This window comes from Motacilla alba, chromosome 11, assembly GCF_015832195.1.
Source record: "Motacilla alba alba isolate MOTALB_02 chromosome 11, Motacilla_alba_V1.0_pri, whole genome shotgun sequence".
NCBI lineage: Eukaryota > Metazoa > Chordata > Aves > Passeriformes > Motacillidae > Motacilla > Motacilla alba.
In genome coordinates this window covers 20,866,900-20,889,760 of record NC_052026.1, presented here as the reverse complement: position 1 = coordinate 20,889,760, position 22,861 = coordinate 20,866,900, and the positions used below count along the sequence as shown (strand labels likewise).

General features: G+C 47.1%; 2 protein-coding genes across 7 annotated transcripts in view; one reads left to right on the top strand and one right to left on the bottom strand.

The window, feature by feature from the left end:
• Window positions 1–14,449, bottom strand: part of AP1G1 (adaptor related protein complex 1 subunit gamma 1) — a 38,429-nt gene extending 23,980 nt beyond the window's left edge. For 3 of the 5 annotated variants that reach the window (XR_005258222.1, XM_038147784.1, XM_038147788.1), the window contains exons 1-3: window positions 14,150–14,423; window positions 4,856–5,059; window positions 451–575 (exon numbers count right to left, since the gene is read on the bottom strand). Coding sequence is in view for 4 of the 5 variants with exons in the window: in XM_038147784.1 (XP_038003712.1) it covers window positions 451–575; window positions 4,856–5,056 (326 nt within the window). In the remaining variant the exon portion in view is untranslated. The other 2 variants (XM_038147787.1, XM_038147786.1) reach the window with 2 other exon arrangements.
• A 599-nt stretch (window positions 14,450–15,048) lies between these two features.
• ATXN1L (ataxin 1 like) lies at window positions 15,049–21,977 on the top strand. Of its 2 annotated transcripts, none has more exons than XM_038147789.1 (2): window positions 15,049–15,179; window positions 15,390–21,977. In XM_038147789.1, the coding sequence occupies exon 2, from the start codon at window positions 15,500–15,502 to the stop codon at window positions 17,564–17,566; it is 2,067 nt and encodes a 688-aa protein (XP_038003717.1). In that variant the 5' UTR covers window positions 15,049–15,179; window positions 15,390–15,499; the 3' UTR covers window positions 17,567–21,977. The 2 variants fall into 2 exon arrangements, with proteins under 2 accessions (XP_038003717.1, XP_038003718.1); XM_038147790.1 differs by having other exon boundaries at window positions 15,132–15,200.
• The last annotated feature ends 884 nt before the right edge of the window (window positions 21,978–22,861 follow it).

Here is a 22,861-nt window from a genome sequence, read left to right as displayed (position 1 = left end):
AGTATTAAAAAAAATAATCATTCCCATCCCCTCTTGTCTGATTTCAGCAAAATGACAGCACATCCCAAGCTGCTGCCCTGCTTCCAATGAAAAATTCGTCAGGACCATTAGATCTTAAAAAGGAAGTAAGATACATAGCCTTGTTCCTTGACAACTCTTCAGAGCTTGTCAGCAGAAGCAAACAAACACGCACAGGACATGTCTTGCTTGCTACATGTGCCTCTTCAAAACCAATGCAATTTTATATTCTGTTCCCACTAAAGAAGGATGGGCCAATACAGAGCACTACTACGACAACCTTATTATGGTCAACAGCATACAACAATTTCAAGGCACCAGTTTTTTAACACAAGGAAAAAACCCTGAAGTACTCTAAGTATCACTGTCAGAAGGATACTTTCTGATACTGAAACCTCAAATCATGGTTTGATGGAGAGGTGGTACCCTTACTTCTTGATGCAATTGGTCATAAGAAGATGAACATCCTGTCTCTCATCCAGCAGCAACATGGCACCTAAATACCCAATGCGCTTGTCTGTGAATTTCTGAGACGCAATAAGCTTGAGGCACTCCAACTGGAAAAAAAAAAAAGGAAAAAAAGGAAGAAAAAAAAGACATAATTAGCTTAAAAACTACTTCTTAGCTAGAGAAGAAACAGTTTGAATTTTGATGCATAGTAACATATGTATCTCAGAGTGCACTTTTAAAGGTGCATTCAGTTTCCATTGTGGTGATGTGGAAAACCAAGAAAGATGAAATGGGCTGCCTAAAGCTCCAACAAAGCCAGCAGGAAGGTCATTAGCAGCTCCGGTGCCTTGAAGTGGCCAGACACTGCTGGTCTTCCATGACCTCAGATACACCAGATATGTTGGTTAGTGTCAGATCACAAAAGTAAATGATAGCACATTGATAGAGAGGAAAGATACATCAGTAAACACAAAATAGTAAAGATCTGGGAATCTAGGTCATGTGCCATGTTTGATATGCACATGAAACTTTTTAACTAAACTTGAAAGGTTCCATTTATCTACTAGGAAGAGGATCAATGCTCTGTAATCTGCCAAAACAAGGACATGCAGTGATAGGACAAGGGGTCATGACTTCAAATGGAAAAAGGGGGAAGTTTAGGTTCAATATTAGGAAGAAATTCTTGGCTGTGAGCATGGTGAGGCCCTGGCACAGGCTGCCCAGAGAAGCTGCGGCTGCCCCTGGATGTGTTCAAGGCTAGGCTGGACTGGGCTTGGAACAACCTGGACTAGCAGGTGTCCTTGCCCATGGCAGTTGGAACTAGATGACCTTTCAACCCAAACCATTCTAGGATTCCATGACTCTAAAACCAGGTTGTGTTTATTATGATCTGTAACTAACTTGCTATCTAGGCAAAAAGTAGATTGTCAGAGATAGTTATGTTTTTGCACTTCTCTGTAATCTCTGGAACATCAGAAGTTTACTAAAATCACTTGCATTCCAGCCACTACAAGTTTTCCTTTCCCCCTGTAGACATGGCAACTGTGATCAATAGCACAGAAGAGATTCCCAAGACAACACACAGTTTCCACCTGCACTCTGCTAATTAAGAATTGCCAGCTCATTTTTACATCTGACACTTTGAAAAACAAATACCATCCACAACAAAGCTATTCTGACATTACAATGCACTAAAATAGTTTTCTGTAACAGATAACTAATCAACTATAATCTAAGTCTACTTTCCTGACAGGGAAGTAGAGATCTATCCCTCACAAACAATTTCTGTATGTCTGCTTTACTAGCTGGGGCAGCAAATAAGCATATACAACAGGTCGGAGGAGGGGTCAGACAAAGCTGGCAACAGATCCATAGCAAAGGGGGCATGCACAGGCAAAGATAAGAGGTGTCAGGAAAAGGGATTCATGGCTCCAGCTAGACAGAAGGCAACAGAGCAACAGACACAGGTGAGATGCAAGAAACACACACATCAACAAGAGTAAAGCTGCACAGTATATTGGTAAGAAAATTAAAGTTGAAGTGCCAGAGAAAGAAAGTGCTATGGCCTAGTCCCAGTCCTGCAAGTCCTCATGACCACGTGGCATTAGAACACACACTCAACTGCTGATGTTGTTGTCATATGCGAAAGCCCAGCTAGTGCAAGGATGACAAATCAGTAAGAAAAGGCTTGAAAGAAATTGAGTTCAGTCTGCAAGGTTAAATGGGATGAAAACCTCAAATAAATACCTCTGAACAATAAGACCAGTCCTCTGCAAAGATAACTGAATTTGCCCAAATGCCTGAGATCAGCCACAGATAACTTACAGAACACTAGATATCAAGCTCTCATGTTTCCAGTGCTTTCTGTAAGAGAATAATGCGCCTCTGAAACAACCTTCTTTCCTGGGTTTACAAGATACTTATACAATCCTCCGCAGAAACGCAACATAAAATTGGTTATACCTAAGCTACAGTTAGAGCCAATGAAGGCAGAAGATGAATGACTGAGGAAGAGCGTAAGAAAACTGATGACTGCAACAGATACTCTAACATACATTTCTATACTTTTGAATTTAAAATATACTAGTGAAATTTACCCCATGAAAGGCTGATGAGTTCTTGCGTCACTTGTACAGAAGCACATGCAAACTAGATTCATGCACAGCAATACCAAGAAACATGATCAGCTGAAGCTCTTACTAGGTGTAATTGGTGGAAAAAATCTTGATACTATTAAATCCATTTCATTCAAAGGAACAATTAAAATCTGTTACATCACTACTGTAACAGATACTACTGGCATGTAACCGGACTACAACTGACCCAACTTTTACTGACATAGCCACTCTTCCAACTGGATTTTTTTTTCAAATAGAAACAATGGCAATAATAAAATTATTTGACCGTTTGTCCAGCCTGTCTGACGACTTCTAAACTTGCACAAACGGCCTTTGCACATGCTCAGCAGACAGCATGCCATGCAGTGCGTATCAGCATGCACTGGCTAAACACAGCGCTCATTCTCATACTTGTGTACAAGATATCCCAGGTCAAAGCTGAGGAGCCCTGGGCTGGATACAAGCAGATCAGCCACTCACTCCTGGTTACCCACATTGTTAGCTGCTGTCTGCTTACAGCTTTAAGAGAGACTGTAACACCGCTTGTGGCTCTCCTGGTTTTCCACAAAACATCTTTCCTGCGTATTCATCCTGTCACTCTCAGAAGCTTACTGTCTACATTGCAGGACTATCTATCTGCAAGACTCCACTGTTGGTAGAGCCTGTGTCCTCAACAGGTCCCCAGCTCACATGAACTATACTCCTATAAAACAGTAGCACCTGGAAAGATTCCCTCCAGTGATAAGCATTAAGGACATGCAAAGGTCTCTAACTCACTCTCTTGCAGAATACTCGTTAAAACTCTTTTCAGCATTGGGCCCTATGCCCTCCTGAAAATGCAGCTGATAAATTACAAAAGAACCAAGGGCAATGAATGAAGTACTCCGCTCTTCAAATAGTCAGAATAGATGCTGCTTTTCAAAATGTAGCAAGCCTGGCAATAACAGATACTGAACATTCTGCTTTAGCCTTCTTTTACTAACAGTGAATTTACCATTACTAACCAAAGCAGAAACTGAAAATTTCTGCTTTAGTTAGTAATGGTAAATAAGTAAATTTACTCAGTAATTGTAAATTAAATAATTAAACTAAATGGCAAATTATAATCTTCCTTGGATGGGATGAAATACTTGAGCAACAAGATAGAAGAATGAAATTTAAATCATGCTCTTAACATAGGCCAAACGTTGAAATTCTAGATGACACTTTTGTAATACTTTTCACTATTCTTAAGGCTCCAAGATAATTAATTTTTGTGACAGGAAGTTTCTCTCTTGGACCAGAGAGCCCAGCTATGAAAAGCATTAAGAACAGAATAATACATAACTTCACTTGCTCTTTTTCAAAACTCTTTACCCTGAGAGAAGAATCCAATAATATAGAAGTAAGATGAGGCACTTCATATGCTATAGCAGAGCCGAAACTCACTAATCTTAATTATGTGCAATTTGATTTCACTGGTTTGAGCTTACTGTTTCAATGAGACATATTAGGACTGGTAAATTCAATCACAAATGGACAGACACACAAGACATGAAGCTACTAGAAGAGACACAACAATTTGACTGATTTAAGCTTTATTGAAGACCTAGGTTAGATTACTACTAACAGGACACTTACTGACTTCTAAGCAAAACTGACTATGCCCCAAAGACTAAACAAAGCTAACCTGAGGGACACCTTGTAGATCAAGAGCTTCCATCTTCCTGTCTCCTTTTCCTAAAATTTCTGTCAAAAATAGCACATCAAAAATAAGCCAAGAGATAGAAAACTCACACCTGCTTTCTCCATGTCACCCCATTAAGATGGGGATAAGGAACACCAACTTCTGATTGCCAGGAACAGACCAGCTCTTTTCTGTCTCAAATACATTACTTTATACAGAAAAGGGTATAGAACCTCCTCTCAAGTATGTGGTACTTTTCAGAGACAGAACTCCAAAGTGCTATTTTGATCCAATCTAAAAACATCCCTATGTCTTGGACTGTGGTTTAAGCACTACTGCTCTGCAGAAACATGGATGGTGAGGAGGAGACAGTATGGCAAAAGCAGATTAACCTCAAGATTCAAAACAAAATATGTAAGCCCCAAACAGCAAATCTCACTAATGAATTCTATACTAACATAGGTTCAGAAACACATGAAAACAGACCTCAAAACATCCCGAAGGACAGCGGAACTGCATCTAGGAATGCTCTGAACAAGTTAATGTGCCCAAAACACAGAAGACAGACTGGCTTATGCACAGAAGGCACTAAATTTTAACCTACCTGTCCAAAATGCGCAGGATATCCCAGCATGTGCATATACAGCAGCTTTGCCACGTTTCTGCATCGGTATGTGTTATCTTCCTCTCGGAAGGATGACCGGATAGCAGCACATTCTTTTTGGATCATCTCACGCTCCTCTGCCTGGGTTCTTGCTGTCCGGATGGTCCGGATCAACTCCCGCAGTCTGATGGGGGCTGGCATCCTCTGAGAGAAGAAAGAGTTCTGTAAAACTTTTGTCTCTAAAGGCTTCATAATGGTCTCACACTTCCGTGTATTCTTTTTTCTTTCTTACGCTACAATTATGTAAGTAAAAGAATGAAGAAAATGTAGGCTACCTCAGTAGCATGGCTAAGAGTAAACTTGAGAACCCAAGGACCTCACTGTACCTCACATTTGGTCTTCCAGAACATTAGAAATGGGAATTACTCCAATTTGAGCCAGCTGTCAAATGAACATAACATGGCTCCCCACCTGAAACAGGCAGAAATAGGACTCTGTAAGGTACTCTCATATTCACATCATCTGCCTCTCTCCAGAAAAGCCAGGCTCCAAAGAGAAATGATCCCAGAATCGTGATAACTTGGGACAGAAATCCTCTACAAAACACAACTCTGTTTAACAACTTGCTCAAGATTTCATCTAAGTGTTTCAGACAGCCATGCTTCAAAAATCCTGCTAACTTGTGCCATACACACTTCATTCTTAGAAGTGTGGAAGTCAGCAGAAAAGCAAATGGAAGAGCAATCTTAGGTGTGTGGATATTTCAGAGAATCCTGCTTCAAATAAAAATAATCAGGTTTACATCATCCTTTCATTACACCCCAATTAGAACAACCCTTTCTGAAACAAATAAGCCTATGACATTACTGTCTGGCAGTATGGGATGAAAGGTGTATACAAGAACACTCAGAGTTGTTTCATCTCATCAGATGGAATACCGATGGAGCCATCTGACCCACAATGCAATTTAGCCTGCAAAGTTCCTGTTAAGGGGAAAACTGCTGTCAAAAGAATCCAAACTTTAGGATTATGTTCAACAGTTGAACTTTTTACTTCACGTTCACCAAAGCAGACTTCTGACTTTCAGGGAGCTCAGACTATATAAACATCTTTACAGTCTTCTTTCATCCATGCCAGCTTGGGAACAGAACTGAGCCCTTCTGATAAGGTATCAGACCAACTTGTAAGAAGTTGTCATGTCAGTCTGCTACAGATTCTGTCTGGGTCACTATTCCCCCGAATGCTGTGTCATACAGTTTAAGCATTGCCATATAAGAAAAAGATGTGCATTCAGGTGCTGCACTAACTGGCTTACATGATGCCACCCAACAGAGAGGCAAGGACACAGAGCTAACAGGGGGCTTTGCTTGCAGAAAAGCAGAGAGAGACGCACGTACAAGTAAAGGTGGCCTTACAGTAAGCCAGACAAAGGCAGCTCCGAGTCCTGATTACAAACTCATACATACACTAGGCCTCTTCAGCCAAACCATTTAGACTCCTCATATTTAAGTTCCCCAGCTTCATACTTTAAAAAGCTTGAATTTACAGAGACACAAAGCATTCAGTTTTGAAAGTGGAAGAGTAGAGATATTCTTCCTGCATAAGTAAACTTTGTCCCAAAATGCTGACACCTGTAGGATCAAGACTATTGGACACATTAATCCTTACTCTTGCCTTGTCTCTCCATGTGAATTCACAACACTTCCTCACATTAGTGTGATATGAATAAATTAACAGTTGCTATGCACTCATGCTGCACTAGCAAGCATAACAGAAATAGTCACAGACAAGTAAGAAATCCATCTCCAGAACAAGCCCTTCCACGACCACTACCTTTGCTGCCATGCCTGCACATAGGATGCAGAACTGTATTTTCTCAAGGGGAAGAAAAGCTATATGCTGCACGTGGCACTTCAGGGGTAGATATAATATTGGCGTATTTATATAAAATGCCTTCTATTTTTTTGCCGCACTATGATTTTCCTGAAAATTGGTAACGCTCTGTGGAGTTCTCATTGCAGCAAAGTGCTCAGCTTGTGTTTTTCACACAGTACCTTAATGCAAAAATCTCTTTCCTGGGTGGCAACTGTCCACGTTAAGTGCTGAATTTTTAAGCCTAGACTGATCTAGTACACACACACCCCACATAATTCTAAACTGACCTCAATAAGCCACGTTCTTGTTGGAAAATTTGGTAGAATTTACAAAGATAAAAGTGCTACTGCAGAAATATTCCTCTGCAGCCCATAGGCAATAATTCATAATCACTAAGATCCCTCATGTGCAGGCTCATGCTGAAAAAGGTGAGTCTGGTCCTTCCACTGTGCTCACACTGGCATTCCAGACACAGTGCACCAACCTGCGCATGCCAAAACCAGCTTGCCCCTTCCTCCCGAAAGCAGTGCCCCGACACATCACTCTGGCTCGTGCAGAGACAGGCAGCAGTGAGAACATTTGGGAGACCTCAGATGGACGGGGAAAGAGGTGAAAGGCTCACTCCAGCATGAATCCACACTTATGCTATGGCTCTGCACCCTAATTAAGCTTATCTACAACATTGCTGTTCCTGAGAAGATAAGCAGTGGCTACTACTAGTCTAGCTATAACAACCATGATTGACTCCTTTATTTTAAAGGAAGTGTTCTTTACAAAGTTTTTGAAACACTAATACCTAACCTGCAAACAAACTGAGGTTTGCCAACAAATTGTTTTGATACCACAAGCTGTTTTGTTCTCACTGTATATGTGAAGGTTTATAAACTGCTGAACGCTGATATCTGCAGCCCGTGACTTGTACAAGCCCACTCCTTTCCTTGCCAGTGGACCAAACACTTTCTGTAGGTATGCCCATGGAAGGCTTCAGCATCTTCAGCTTGGCCCCGGACAACAGAAAAGAAAAGGAAATACTGCCTAAATAGTTCTGGGCAATGGAAAAACAGAATCCAACAATTCATTATATATGTGAAGTACAGCTTTTTATGAATACTTTTTTTTTTTTTCATCCTTCTCCAGTGTTTATGCAGGACTTCCTGTCTCACCAAGAAGGCAGGTACAATGACAACAAACTAAAGTTCTAGCATCATTCAGATATTGAAAAAAGTGAATAGTCAGTATTTACAAACGCCCTTGCATAAATAAATAATTAGCAAGGTACACTGTAAAGATTATTTTTTCTCCTCACTTCACAATCACAGGAAAGCATGCAAAACCAGCACTTCAGAAAGCAAGGATTGATGAGTAAGACCCAAACACCAATTTCTGAGGCTTCCAGCTGTTCTCGCTTGTGTAACAACTAACACAGTTACCCGGACAGTCTAACGTGAAGGACTAAGAGCAACTGTATCTCACACACACACTCCCTGCCTGATGAGAACAGAAAAAACTCAGAACTGTTCTGATGGAGGATTACAAAAGGACAAAAGACAGAGCTGTGATTTATTTTCCAACATTCAGAAAAGGGACTTCTAGCCTTGTGCTGCAACTACATACTTTTTTTTAGTCAATATCAAATCGTTCAGCTTTTAATATACCTTTGAATCCATCCCATACAAAAGGTTTTGCACCTATCTATGCAAAATAGCATCTTCCTCTCACAAATCACCTTACATGTTTATCCTTGAAGCTTGAGCTCTTCTTGTGTACACTCCTTCAGTATTTCAATACAATGTTAATTCCCATGCAATGTAGCACATTGTGTTTTCTTCCCCTCCACAAGGAAATGTTCTCTTAACATCAAATATTCTTACATCAGGTACCTGTTCTTTGCCTTCAGTGACTTTAAGATTCTTCTGCATGCTAATACACTGGAAATCTCATCACAGTTTTGAGTTTCAGACAGTTCAAGTATGTGTAAGCAGTAGTTACTGCAGATGAGAAGAAACTTTGGACATGAGAACACTTAAATTCAGAAACATTACAGAAGAGATTAACGTGTACCTAGTCTCAGCAATTCCTAAGCCTATTATAATGCCAACAGACTTTACTGCAACAATGGGAAGATAACTGTATCATCTAGCAACAGCAGACAGTGGAGCTTCACTTCAGCTGGTGCCTAAGTGCTTCTTAGAACTTCCTCCAAAGTAGCAAATCTTGTTCTTCAGGATTAGTTAACATTTTTCACCAGTACAGACACATTCTTTTACTCTTTGCACATCAACATAAATGAAAAGGCAGTTTGTAGAAGTTATTACTTAATTCCTCCTTGGGTTGAAAACAGGAGTTTCCTTCAGCCATTTCTTTGCCAACTACTCCAAAAATCAGGGATGACTTCCTAATACTTGAAAAGAGCCTACTAGTTAATATTTACAACATCTGGTAGTGTTGCACACAGAATTTTCAACCTTATCAGATCTCTTTTCCTCTACTAATTTCGAAAGCCTTGCTCCTTAGAAGAACATACTATCAAGATCAAAACTTCTGAGAGAGTCGGAGACCTAATTCAGATTAGTTCAAGTTGTATAGGGGGCTGGTGTTTAAGCTCCTTAGAAAACAGAATTCCAGCTTCTTTCCTGAAATCCAGAGACTAGGAAAGGTGTCGCCTCAGTGATCCTCCTCCCTCTGCTACTGAGAATCCTTCCCATGAACTAATAAAAACGCATTCTCTCTCCTTGTGTAACTCATTCCTACTACACACAAGTGAAAAAAAAAGAAGAAATCCAACAAAAATCTTCATGTAGTACACCATTTAGTTTTCATTTAAATGGTACTGATAAAACACTGTTTTCTCCTTTTTATGGTCTGTTACTAGTGAAGCTTGTCACGTTTGAAAGTTAAAGATTTTATTCAACCAGCCATTGTAGCAAAAATATTGGAGTATAGAACTTTACCAGAAGTCTCTCTTAGAATACAGTCACTCAAATACGATGAGTCACCTTTTATATTTACAACACACACCTAATATTATCAAAACCCACCTTGAAAATGCTCAAGTGCTTTAGTTAAGCTTTACTCCTCTATCAGGAATTGCAGAGTAAAGACAAAGGATAGTCCTTCAACACCGAGTTGAGAAAGCGTCCTCTGGAAACTATTCAGAAATGTAAGCTTACGTCTAAAATATCCTATATGTTTCTAAGGCAATAAAACTTTAAAAATTAACAGTTGTTTTAGAACTTCTTTAGGACAAATTACCAGACATTTAACATTTTGACATTCCATTATTATTTAGCCTTGAATTCTGGAAACATTAAAACATAAATGCCATCAAAATTAAGGAAATTATTTATAGAAGAGATCTACTGTTTGGGGAAATGGTCTGAATTTTCAGTTGTGGTGATATACATACCAAGTTACAGCTTTTCATGTAAATAGCATTTCTGAACTTGGTTCTGCCTAGAAAACACCCCAAGCCTGAAGCAGCATAGGTTTCAAACACATCCAAAACACACAACTCCAGTTGCTCCATCCCAACACATGCATTGGCAATCACGCCCCACAGGCAACCCCAGCTCTTGGGAAGTTACACAACTAAAGCCAGACCAAACTCCCAACTGAAATCAACAGCAGAACTCCCCTACTTGCTTAGATGCAACTGAATCCAGCCTAGCACACACAAGAGCAGAGGATCTGTCCAGACTCCATGAAAGGAGTAATTGCAGTGCTGACACCTAACACTGATGGCTTCAACTCCACATTGCTATCAGTAGGCTTCCCACTTCTATCACACACTTAAAAAGAAAAATATATTAACAGGAAAACCAAAAACATACTCTCCAAGTAGAGATGAGGGTGTCAACAAATGCAGAGATATTAGTATATGGTCTAGTATTATCAATATTTATACAGATAACAGTAAATATCAAATTATTATAACTATTTATACAATAAACACCAAAGCAAGGAGCACCATCATCATCGAGAAGGGCAAAGGAAACACAAATGAGTTGAGAGAAAGAGCAGCCAACCATGTAACATGCTAAGCGGGACAATCTCTGGTGAGGAAAAAGCTATTGAATGCAACAGAGAACTAGAAAGCAACATCAGAAAATCAGAGAGCAATTAAGTCAGCAGAGGGCTTCAAAATGCATTCTTATAAGAAAAGGCATCAGTTACACTTTGCTTTATGCGGAGACAGCTGGAGGAGAGCAGGGGAGGTCAAATAAGAAGAAAAGTATCCCAAAACAAGAGCTAAAAAACAGCCTTGGAAGAAGAGATAGTCCCACTTCCAGTTACATTGAAAAAAAAACAAACAACCCACCAACAAGAAATGCAGCACAACAGTATTCAAGAAGCTGCTGCTCAAGAGCTGAGAGGAAGAGGAGAGGCAGGACAGAGACAGAGGACATTGCACAGACCCCACCCAATCCCACTGCCAAACGACTGCAGACCCCTTCCCACTGCCTGCTGACTGAGGCAAGGTCCCAGAGCACGAGTCAGCACTTTGAACCAGGTACCCATTCCTGCACAACTGTGCACATACACCAAACGCAGCAACTCCTGAACTGCCTTCAACAGACACGCTGAGCTCCAAATCAGGACAAACTGCCAAAAAAGAAAATAAATATCTTCCTATGTTGTCATCTTATTGTAAAAGTTCCACACTGTTGTCTCCTTATCACAAAAGTTTCATACCTTCTCGGTGTTTTCTCGTGGGCTGCTCCTCAGAGCACTGACTCTTTCTTCCTCACCCAGCAGCCAACTGACTCCAGTTCCCTCCTCAACCAGCCAGCCCATTCTCTCATAGCACTCTTCTTCTCACTGGCCACAGCTGTGGCCTGGTAAAGTCAGGCCTGTTCCTAACCTTTGGTAATTGGCCCAGATGCAACTCCTTAGGGGTGAGATTACTTTCTACACTATCTGTATTTTCTTGTATTCTATCCCCCCACATCTCTACTTTTTTTAGAAGCTAAAAAATGTAGGAAGAAGAATTAGCACAGCTATATAGCTGATTACCATGACAGATACAAGCAGAATTCCAGATTTTCTGGCTTCTGTTTCAATACTTCAATCACCACTGACCCATATTATCTTATCCCCTGCTTCTAATTTCCTCACTATTTTAATCTATTAGGTACTCTGGCTATTTTACTTCCTGTTCACTTTCCTGCAGAGTTAAAGTTTAAATAATTATGTAAAAGCCACTAGTTTGTCACAAAAAAATCCCCTAAACCCTTCTATGTCCTAGCTAATGCCAGAGGAAAGACAAGATGCCACATTTTTACATACATTAATATGAACTTTACAATAGGCCAGGTAACTTGAGCAATGCCCTAAGAAGTGCTGATCTTTGATTTCACCTGTTGCATTTCTGCCAAACAGCAGATATAGGCTGCACTAACACCTGTGATATTCAGGTTCACTTGTACTCACATTACTGTAGCTCTGGTTTTTGAGTTACAGCCTCATCGTGTACTTACTTATTACCTCCAAAACTCTCCTGCAGTGAAGTAATGCTCCTACCATGGCAGAACAGAGCCTTTCCCTAAAGAACAGCCGAGATCACCTGCATTCAGTAGGAATTGCTCTCTCATTACAAATGCCCTGAGATCCAACAACCCATCCCCTGCAGTTACACAGGGCCAGCTCACAAACACAAACATTCACACTGGAGAGGCACGAGCAGCTTTGCTGAGTGCCATCACTTTCAGCAGCAGTGGAGATTGGTGTGAGCCCGCACCCCTGGAAAGCTGACATTCCAAACCTGACCTGCACTATCCAGGGTGGGCTCTGTGTGCCTGAGCACAGCCAGCCTGGGCTCCAGTGCCACAGCCCACAGCCTTCTCACCATGGCCTGACCTCACCGATCTCACTGCACAACGCTGTGCACCAAGAATCAGAACATTGCTGGTACCCCGCAATCTCTCACAGGACACTACAGAGGTACTACAGGATCTTTCCATCTCTACCATGCCACCTTCAGGAAAACAGATCAGCAGTTACAGCAACAGAAAAGAAAAACAACAAAAAAGGAAGAAAATGCTTTTTTTTTATCATAAAAGGAGGAAATCTGAAAGTTCTCTTACACACTGGAAACACAAAAGCTGGATCCCTTCACAAAACAATTACCCAAGACTTACTTTTCCCTTCTCAAGAAATAGGAATTCAAATACCTTTGCTCTCCTTCCCCCAGCACAGAAGAACAGAAGGGTTCACACCAGCCTCCTCAGAAAAAACCCCACACAATCTCCTGCCTTCATCCAGCTCTCGAGTACCCAACAAGTTTTCGAATCTTGTGCCAAACACCAGAGAGCACACGAGTGAACTGAAGAAAGAATTTGGCAACAGAATGTGATATGCAAACAAACAAAGGAAAAAATACCAAGTGTAGTTTAGAGGAGCAGTAGCAGGGAAACAGGTACAAAAAGCTGTTCTGCTCCACCATACAGAAGTGAATCTCAAAAAAAAAAGGGGGGGGGGAACCAAATGAACAAAATAGCACAAATTTCTCTGCCATTTTAAATGCAGGATGCTATGAGCATCCCAAAAGGATTCTCCTGCATTTACAGGGGAAAACACACATATATTTTACTGTTTAAGCCACTATGGACCAAACACCTTTTGGCCACACATGTGACACTCCTATCCTTTCAACGATGTTCCACTGGGATTCTGTGCTGTCCCATTAATATTTCAAGCATAACATTTTAAGCATCAGAAACTGAAATTTGTCACTCAACATTTTTACACATCACTTTCAACACAATAAAACACACACCTGTTCCATCTGTTAACTTTAAAAACAATGTCTACTATAAAATAAATTACAGTTTATCTTATGGCTCGTGCGAGAACTCAACCAGCCTTGACGAAGGGATTTGAAGGCGCCCTTACGGACCGGCCGTCAGACAGCCGCTCACTGCAAGTACCTTTAGCCAGACCGAACATCTCCTGCTTCCATTAAACCCCGGGAACGGTAAGTAATGCACCCTGTGCAGCCTAGGCAATGAGACACCGAGGGAAGGACGGGCACAAGCCCCGGCTTCTCCCAAGCCGGCAGCGGTCCCCAGCACGAAGCAGCTCCCGACGTACGCGCTGCCGCTGCCCCCGAGCCCCGGGGACGGCGGCCGAGGCAGAACCCGCACCGCCGTCCTCCCGGCAAAGAACGGCCAGGGCAGGCACGGGCCGCTTCCGGCGCCCGAGCCGGAGGCCCCGGAGCGCAGGGCAGAGTTCGCAGCGGGCCGGGGCGCGGGCAGAGGCGGCGAGAGGGCAGGGGGCGGCCTCGCGACAGAGCGGCCGAGGCCCGGCCGCGGAGTTCGGCGCGGACAGAGGCCCCAAGATTCGCGGGGCCCCAGGCGGCGGGATCGGGCGGTCAGGGGAGGCCCGGCGTGGGCAGAGGAGGCCCGAACCGGTGCCACTCACCGGGCCGGTCCCTGCAGCGGCGGCGGCGGACAGAGCCGGGCATTCAAAATGGCGGCGGCGCGGCCGCAGCACCGATACCGCAGGCGGAGGGATCCGCGCGCCGGCTCGCCCCCCGCGACCCCGCAGGCTCTCCCGACCGCGGGTGGGAGCGCGGCCGCGCGGGGTTCGGCGGTAACGGGGCGCGGATGGCGAGAGCGCGGTGCAGCACCGCCGGTGGCGGGACGGAAAATGCCGCTTGCACTACTTTTCTTGGCGGAAGCACCCGTGAGGTTGTTCTTACACGAAAAGGTGCGTCTGCACCGTGGCAGTCCCTGATGACGTCACGCGCGGGGCGGGCCCGTCAGCACGCGCTCCCCACAGCGGGGCCGGGCGGGACCCGTGGCCCGTGTCCGCGGTTCCGGATCGAGGGGTTCCGAGGCCGGAAGGGCCCGGCCGCTCCGAGCCCGCCGAATCTCGCACTGCTTCAACGTCCGCCGGCCACGGGGGGAACGCAGTGTGCCCCGGTAAACGAGGCGTCTCTGGAAGGGGGTACAGAGCCACCCCCGCCCCAGGCAGCTATTCTGTTCCCGCTTCCAGGACCTTATGTCACATTAACGATCACCGAATGACGAGGAGCCCGGCAAGCAGCACGGGGCCGGCCGGACACTGCGGGAGTGCGAGACAGGGCACGGGCACGTTCAGACCGAAGACTCCCGCAGGGGAGCCGGGCCACGCTGCCGCTGGGCCCGCGCTGCCGGCCAACCGCTGAGAGAGCCCGTCTGGGGCGCGGGGCCGACACAAGCCGCCCAGGTGACTCGCGCCGGGCGGGCGGGCGCCGGGCCCGTCCCGCAGACCGGGCCGCCCGGACCCCGGGCGGACGCAGCTGGTTGCCACGGCAACGGCGCCGCGGGTGCCCCGTGACGCCATCCGGGTGCGGCGGAGTCGCGACCCCTGAGCAGTTCCGGCGGTCGGCGCGCCTTTGCGTCATCGGGGCGCGCCGCGGGCGGGGAGGAGCCGGGCGGGCCCGCGGGGCCGCTGCGGGCCATGGCGGGTGAGCCGCGGGCCATGGCGGGTGAGCCGCGGGCTCCGGGCGGGGTGCGCGGCAGCGGGGTTGGGGGCGGCCACCGGGTTCGGGCATCTTCCGTCCCCGCGTCCCGACCCCGGGCCAGGGGCCGTCGCCGTGCCCGTTCCCGGAGCCGGGGCTGGGGCCGTCCCCCGTTCCCGAGGCTGGGACTCACGGCTCGCTCTGTTCCCGGCACAGGTGAGGCGGCGGCCGGCGGCGCGGATGCAGGAGCCCGCGCGTGGCAGCCCCAGTGGGTGCCCCCATGAAGGAGCGTCGCGGCCGGGGCTGCCGGGACACCGCGGGGCGCCATGAGAGCGGGCCACGAGCGGAGCCAGGAGTGTCTCCCGCCCAAGAAGCGGGAACTTGCCGCCGCCAACACTGGCACCGAGGCGGGACGGGCGGGGGGAGCTCAGGGCTCGGGCGAGGGCCCCGAGTGGACCCGCACGGCTCGGCCGGCTCCCGCCACACCGCGCTACGGTCCAGGCGAGGCCCCCGAGGCGGCGGCGGGGCTGACGGTGGACCAGTACGGAATGTTCTACAAAGTGGCAGCACCGCCTGCCACCTTCTCTCCCACGGGCCTCCACCCCGTGGTGAACGTGAGCCCCCTGCCCCCCGCCTTCAACGTGACCTCGCCCATCATCCAGCACCCGGCGGTGCCCTTCCCCTCCATCCACTATGCACAGATCCCTTCAGCTTCCCTGCAGCTCATCGGTTCCCACTACACAGTGCCCTATGCCGTCCCTCCTGCCTTCATGCCTAGTCCCCTCCTGTCTCCTTCCACCAACCTCACTGCCCCCCACGTCCCCCACTTTGTGCCATATGCCTCCCTGTTCACGGAAGAAGCTGCTCCTTCCCCCCAGACTACCTCTCCCACCCACAGCTTCAACAAATCCACCTCCGCAGCCTCTCCTGGGCAGATGCAGCACCACGCTGCGCCCCAACCCATGGACGTGGCACCGGGGAGAATTCCTGTTTATTATCAGATGTCCCGTCTGCCACCAGGCTACTCCGCCTATGAGGCACCTGTAGCAGGTGGGAGCCTAGAGTCTCCTCAGCAGGACAGTCAGCTGAGCTCAGAGGCGGCTGCGGCCAACGGCGGGCAGAGGCCCCTGGAGCAGAGCGTGGCCAGGAGGCCCAGCGAGGCTGTGGACTCTGCCAGCAGCGCAGCTGAGGACTGTCTGCCCCCAGGGGCTGCAACAGGATGTGTGGGTGATGGACAGTTCCTGCCAGGTTACCAGATGCTGGGAAGAGAGATCTCTGTGCCTACTCAGAGGAGCACCCCAGACGCTGATCTGGAGGTTCAGAGGGTGGTGGGGGTGTTGGCATCTCAGGATTATCACGTTCTGGCAGCCCAGAGGAAAGATGACCCAAGCCCTTTGAACCTTTGCCATAATACCCCCGATGGGCAGGGGGACGTGCTGAGGAACACCACAGACAGGGCTGCAGCTGGGAACAGCCAGTCGCGGAGCCCGTGTGGAATGTCCCCCGAGGAGACTGTTAGACAGAGACAGTTAGCCAAAGGAATGGTGGTGGCCAATGGCAAGCCAGTGCTCGTTCCCATCGGATCTGAGCCTGTCAGGTCCTCCGCTTCAGAAGCCCTGCTGAGGGAGAGCCCAGATGCCCAGGCTCAAGGAAATGTGCTTGAAAAGGAGCTGGCCCCGTTGCAGCCAGCCGGCTCCTCACAGCTGCCCTCTCACTTCATGAAAGGAGCCATCATCCAGCTGGCGACGGGAGAGCTGAAGCGCGTGGAGGACCTGCAGACCCAAGACTTTGTTCGCAGTGCGGAGGTGAGCGGAGGCCTGAAGATCGACTCCAGCACTGTGGTGGATATTCAGGAGAGCCAGTGGCCTGGGCTTGTCACGCTGCATTTTGTGGTTGGGGAGCAACAAAGTAAAGTGAGCATCGATGTGCCCCCGGAGCATCCCTTCTTTGTGTACGGCCAGGGCTGGTCCTCCTGCTGCCCCGGCAGGACTGCTCAGCTCTTTGCTTTGCCCTGCCACAGGCTGCAGGTGGGGGATGTCTGCATATCAATCAGTTTACAGAGCATGAATGGCAACTCTGCTTCTCAGGCCAACTCCCCTCTCATGGATCAGCTGGCGTCTGCTAGGGAGAGATTGGAACGAACAGCTCAGGGGCCCAGAGAGCCATCTGACAGAGCTGCTGAAAGGAAGAGCCACACAGACAGGACCAGCACGGCCCAGAGCTCCCATGCAGAATCTTCTCAGCCTGAGCCTGGCAGTCTGTACAGTTTGGCCTCAGGCTTCCAAAGATACAGCGTGCAGGCAGAGGAGCCTCGGCCCTCTCTGCTCCGTCCCTCTTTCATTCCCCAGGAGGTCAAGCTGTCTATTGAAGGGCGTTCGAATGCAGGGAAATGATCCCTTAGAGGTGTGAGCTAGGGCAGCCACAGCAGGTGACCCTCACCATCTGGTGCAGGAATTGCACAGACTCTGTCACAGGCTCACCAACAAAGGCTGCTCTCTGCCTTGCAGGAATGGCTCCATTCCAGTTCCATGGCTGACCAGTTCCTCTTGGGGAGTCAGGAGGCCTCCAGTGCCTCAGGGAGCAGCGACAGGCTAGCTGGGGTGGGGAGCAGGGATGTGGTCATGAGTGTGTGATGAGAGCATTCCAGAGGCTGCTGGAGGCTGGGGCTCTCTCCCACCTCCTGGGATAACTGACTCCCTGCGGGGCAGGGGCCGAGCATTCGGGCAGGTAGGGAGATGAGGAGGGCAGACTTGGCTTAAGGTAGCAGATAAAATTGCTGAAGATTTTATTTCTCCTTTCTCATGATGGGGAGAGATGGGTCCCCACTGGAGTTTGGGGGCTCCACTCCCAGTATCCCCTTTCTTCACACATGCACTTTAAAAGGACCGTTCACCGATGGAGCTCTCGAGGGCAGGATGGAGGTGCTTCTCTGGTGGTTCTGATTAATGTCTCTTCCACTGAATCCAACTGCTCTTTCTTCTTGCAAAGAATGTACAGATTTGAGTGAATCACAGAAATTCAAGAGGAAGGACCAAAAGGATGGGCTTGGGTGCAGGTGAATAGGGAACTTGAGCACTTGAGATGGGACACAAGTTGGGATGGGAGATGTTTCCTGCTATAAAGTCTACTTAGTTATTTTGCCACCAAATCAAATCTTTCTTCCCATGTTAATAACTTTCAAAAATCCCTCCTGCGCTTACAGCTTTTGCAGAGGCTTAACCTGGGGATGAATGGGGTTGGATTTTTTTTTTTTTTTTTTTTTTTTTTTTTGTTGTTGTTGTTGTTGTTGTTGTTTGGTTGAATTTTGGTTTTGGATATTTTATTGGTTTGGAGTTTTTTAAAATATGGAGCAAAATACATTCAGCATTCTCTAGGGAAGGGTGAAAATATCCTTCTTCTGTGAGAAGACCAATGCTATCTTGTAATTAAGTCAGAAAAATGTTCCAGATGGCTAATTCTTCCCTGCAGGCAGTTTCCTGAATAAACTCTAGACAAGAGACAAGTGTTTGTGCATGTGCAGGCAAGGTACAAAGTTTGTGCTAAGTACAATTCCATGATTAATGTAGGGACTCTAAAAATATCATAGTGTCACAGGGCATTTTGGGGTCATTTTGTGTTAAGTTTTTCTGATGCTTCATTTCAGAGTTCCTCTGTAGAACAATGTGGTCAAATCAAGAGTAGTCTCTTTCATGGTGAGATTTAATACAACTGTGTATGAACAGCTGATTGTGGTGGTAACACTATTGAGTGAAGTCTCCTGTAGTTACACTAATCTGCTCTCTCTGATGGTGTGTTATGACACCATTGCTCAGCTAGGATAAAAAACAGTCACTGTTCTGGTGACAAAACAGTTTTCACTGACTTAACCTGGACTGGGTATTCCTTGTGTTCAGGTGCCCATCTCTGTGCTAGGACCAGGCTTAGGAGGGGGCCTTTCTTAGTGTGCAGAGTCCTGATGTTCAGCATGCTGTTTCTGTCTCCCTGCTCTCATCTGCCTGAAATTTGTCAAGTGTGCCTGACTCTTGGGGTGCCACTCCTCTGTGTCACAGGATGGTGTGTGTCAGCACCTCTCCTCGCAGTGGTGCTGTCTCAGGGCTGTTCTGCACTCCCCGGGAGTGTGTCCTGTAACTGGTTGGCTTCTGCTGACTGTGCAATGGATGCATGCTCTGCCTGTGTATTAGGCAAATTAGTCTCCAGAACGTCCCTTCCATGCCGGCCTCAGTCCTGTGTTCCTAGCACATCGCTAGCCATTTCTGTTGCCTTTAGAATGCCTGCCCCAGGACAGGCCTTAGGTGAGATATGTGCTAAACATGCCCTCAGTGTTTGTGCCTCACAGGGTTCTCCAGAATGACGATGCTGCCTGTATCACGTGTAGCTGCTCCCAAATGACACACTACTTCTGGCTTCATCAGCTGCATTTGGGATGTGTGAAGTCAGTGACGCTGTTGTGTGAAGATTCTGCCTTCTCAGGTGCAGCAGCTGTGGGGAGATGCTGTTTTCACAATCCTGTCTGTCAATGAAGTGTCCACCTGGGCCCGTCACCTGGGGGTGTCTCAGCTCCTGCTGACTGGACTCTCCTACGTAGAACTCTCCATTAGTGTTGGTAATTGGTACTTAATGCTCAGGCTAGCGGAGGTGTCTGTGGCCAAAGGCAGGAGGCAGAGGAGCCTGGGTTCTTGTGCCTGTTCTACGCAGGTGCATGCAGAGGAGCTGAGGGCTGCCACAGGCACCTGAGGGAGGGATCTCGCATATGTACAGCACGTGAATGTAGAAGGGCTGGTTACACCACGAAGGCAATGTCTGAGCAACTGACGGTGCAGAGCCCCTTGAGTGTCTCTGAAGCCCGAAGTCTGTCTTAGAGTGAGGGTTTGGAGAGCTTGCCTTAACACCATGTGTGTTACTGCAGCTCCTCGATCTCAGCCACACTGTGCAGTGGTCTGAATGGGCAGTACTGACAAATGAGGCAAGATGCTGCGTGACCTAAAGAGCTTTGTACTGTAGGCAGCTGAAGGGCTGTGAAGGTGCTTGCCCTGTTGTTTACCTGGCTGCTGACCTGGACTTTGGCTTGCTGCACTTCTGGTGGGTGCGGTCCTGAGCTCTGTGGAACAGGCTGTGCTGAACTGGACCTTGGTGCTTTTATCCAGACTCCTGTCAGTCCCGCTGTTTTGTGTTTCACCTGCCAGCTCTTCCCTGGAAGCAGTGGCTTGAAGCACAGCTCATGACAGGGGACTGAGATGAAGAATCTGTGTCTGGCTGTTTGCCCCGAAGGGTGGGCAGGAGGGGGCCGCTGGCAACTCTCCAGCCCAGCTCAGCAGTACTGGTATCACAGGAACCTGTCCTTGCTGGACAGGGCTGTTTGGCTTAGCACCATAGTGGTGGTTGTGCTGAGCACTGAGGCTCTCCTGGGACAGGGAGTGTGTGAGACAGGCTGTGAATGAGCCCATGGAGGAGGCTTTTATTTCTCGGGTTTACAGGGGAAGGAGGAGATAAGGCCAGGAAGACATTGCAGAGTGGGATGGTTACCTGGGCTTTTCTGCTGGCAGAGATGAGACAGACTTCTCAGAGAAATGTACCATGTTCCTGCTGCTATTGCCGAGGGTAGGAAAGCTGTGGTCTGTCCTGCCTGGAGGAGGCTGTAATCTTATCCAGCTCACGCTCTGTAGCAGGAGCCCGCGGGATGCAATAACGGGTGTCTGTAGCCATCTGTCCCATCCCATGGAACATGCCTTGGGTTAGCTGCACAGCAGAGCCAAGCCTGTCTCTGGGCTGTGCATTCACAGCAATGAGCGCTCATCACTACCAGACTATGCAGAGGAAGCTCTGTCTGGAAGGGAAGGAAGCTGCAGAGGCCCCTCTGCCTTCCCCTTCCAGCTGCTGAGCAGCTTTTTATATTGCACTTTTCACATTGTGTCCCTGTCCCCACCCCACACTTCAAGTCACTTTGTCCCATAGAGAACTAACAATCCTTGTTACTCAGAAAATATTGTAAAAGAAACTACAGCAGCTGGAGTAGCCCAAATGCTAGTTCCTGCCCGCAGCAGCACACGTGCCTTCCCCAGCATCACTCACAACTGCTCCCTGTCTTTCAAGCCGTGCTAGAGCCTGGCACTTGTCAGAAGCTGCTAAGACGGCTACAAGTACACATCCTGTAAGTTTGGCCCAGGGTGTTCCACATCTGGTTTAAAATGCTGATGGTCCAGGCCCTTCCACGGCCTTCACACTGTCTGTCAAGGACAGGATTGCCCCGTAGGTCCTGGGCTGCTGCCGCCCACCCTGCCAACACGCCCCTGGCACACTCGAGTTGTTTTCGGCTTTCATGGCACCTTAGCGCCGGGGAGGGTGTGCTCAGAGAGAGAGACATGGGGGAGCTGGCTGGGCTGCCCTGAGGCAGAGAGATGTTTGTAGATAAGTGCTGACCCCTCACTATAACCCCCAGTATATGGCTGTATTAACATGTAACCGATGCAGTGTATCTAAAGCCTTAGAACTAGTCAGGTGCTCCCCTCCAACTTTGTCCCTGCCCCTTTCCCCCTACCTGATCTTTACAAAGCATTAATAATTCTAAGGATAATCTCTATTTTGTTGTGCTTTTTTTGTAACTGTTTTAAATAAATCAATTTGTACTGTATATTTGTACTTTGGTGAGATCCTTTTTCCTGTTTTACCATTTTAAGTCTGTACTTGCCTACAAACAGATTGTATTTTTATTGTTAATGCTTTTATGAATATTGCATTTAACTTGTTGACTCTGTAAACACAGTATATATCTATATACATATATATATCTATATATAAACAAATAGCTTTTCCTTTGGTGTTTGAGACTTCTTGCTTGTCTACAGTATCAGTGGTCATTAGCGCGTGGCTTCTCTGGATGTACACAGTGATCTGGAGACTCACGTCAAGGGCAAGATACAGGGTGCCAGATGGATTATAAGTCATAATTCTGTGTTTTCAGATACTTTTGTGTTATGTGTTCTCTCCTGAACCCCCTGGAATAAAGATAAGGTGTCAGTGACACTACAGGGAATGTTCCAGCTGCAGGTTGCAGGGTAGAGATACATCTCTGCTGGGCAAGCAGAACATGAGGCAGAGCAAAGGCAGATACTGCCAGAAGCAAACTCGGGGTTTGAGTATGAAAACGAACACAGGTAAGGATAAAAGTGAGAGATCAGAGAACAAAGGAGGATATGAACAAAGGAACATGGAACTCAACAGCCCCTTTACAGTGCCTTTTCCCAAAGAGAGAAGCAGGCATGGCTCCTGGGTGTCAGTTCTACACGATGAATGAACATCATGTTAAAACAGCTTCTGTACAGGGAGGAAACTAGATGTTGCAGTGGCAGGAGGAGAAAACCTGCACTGAAAAGGTTCAGTGCTGTTTCCTAGCAGCATGTCCTGGGCTGACTGTGAGAGTGGTTCATTATTGCCAGAAAAATGCAACATTATGCATTTTGAAGGTAACTATTTTAACTAGGGCTTTGAGGGACTGGAATCAAATGTTTTCAAACTGAAAAATGAGGAGGAAATGAGGGTTTTAAGTAGTCTGATCAAAAGGTTTTGCTTCTTGTTTTAACTTCACTCTTCTCAAGTAGCGGTCTTGCGGTCACCATTTGTGACTTAACAGCCATCAGAGATCCAGTGTATGACTCTAGACCTTAACTGGAAATGGTGTGGAGGTAATAGGG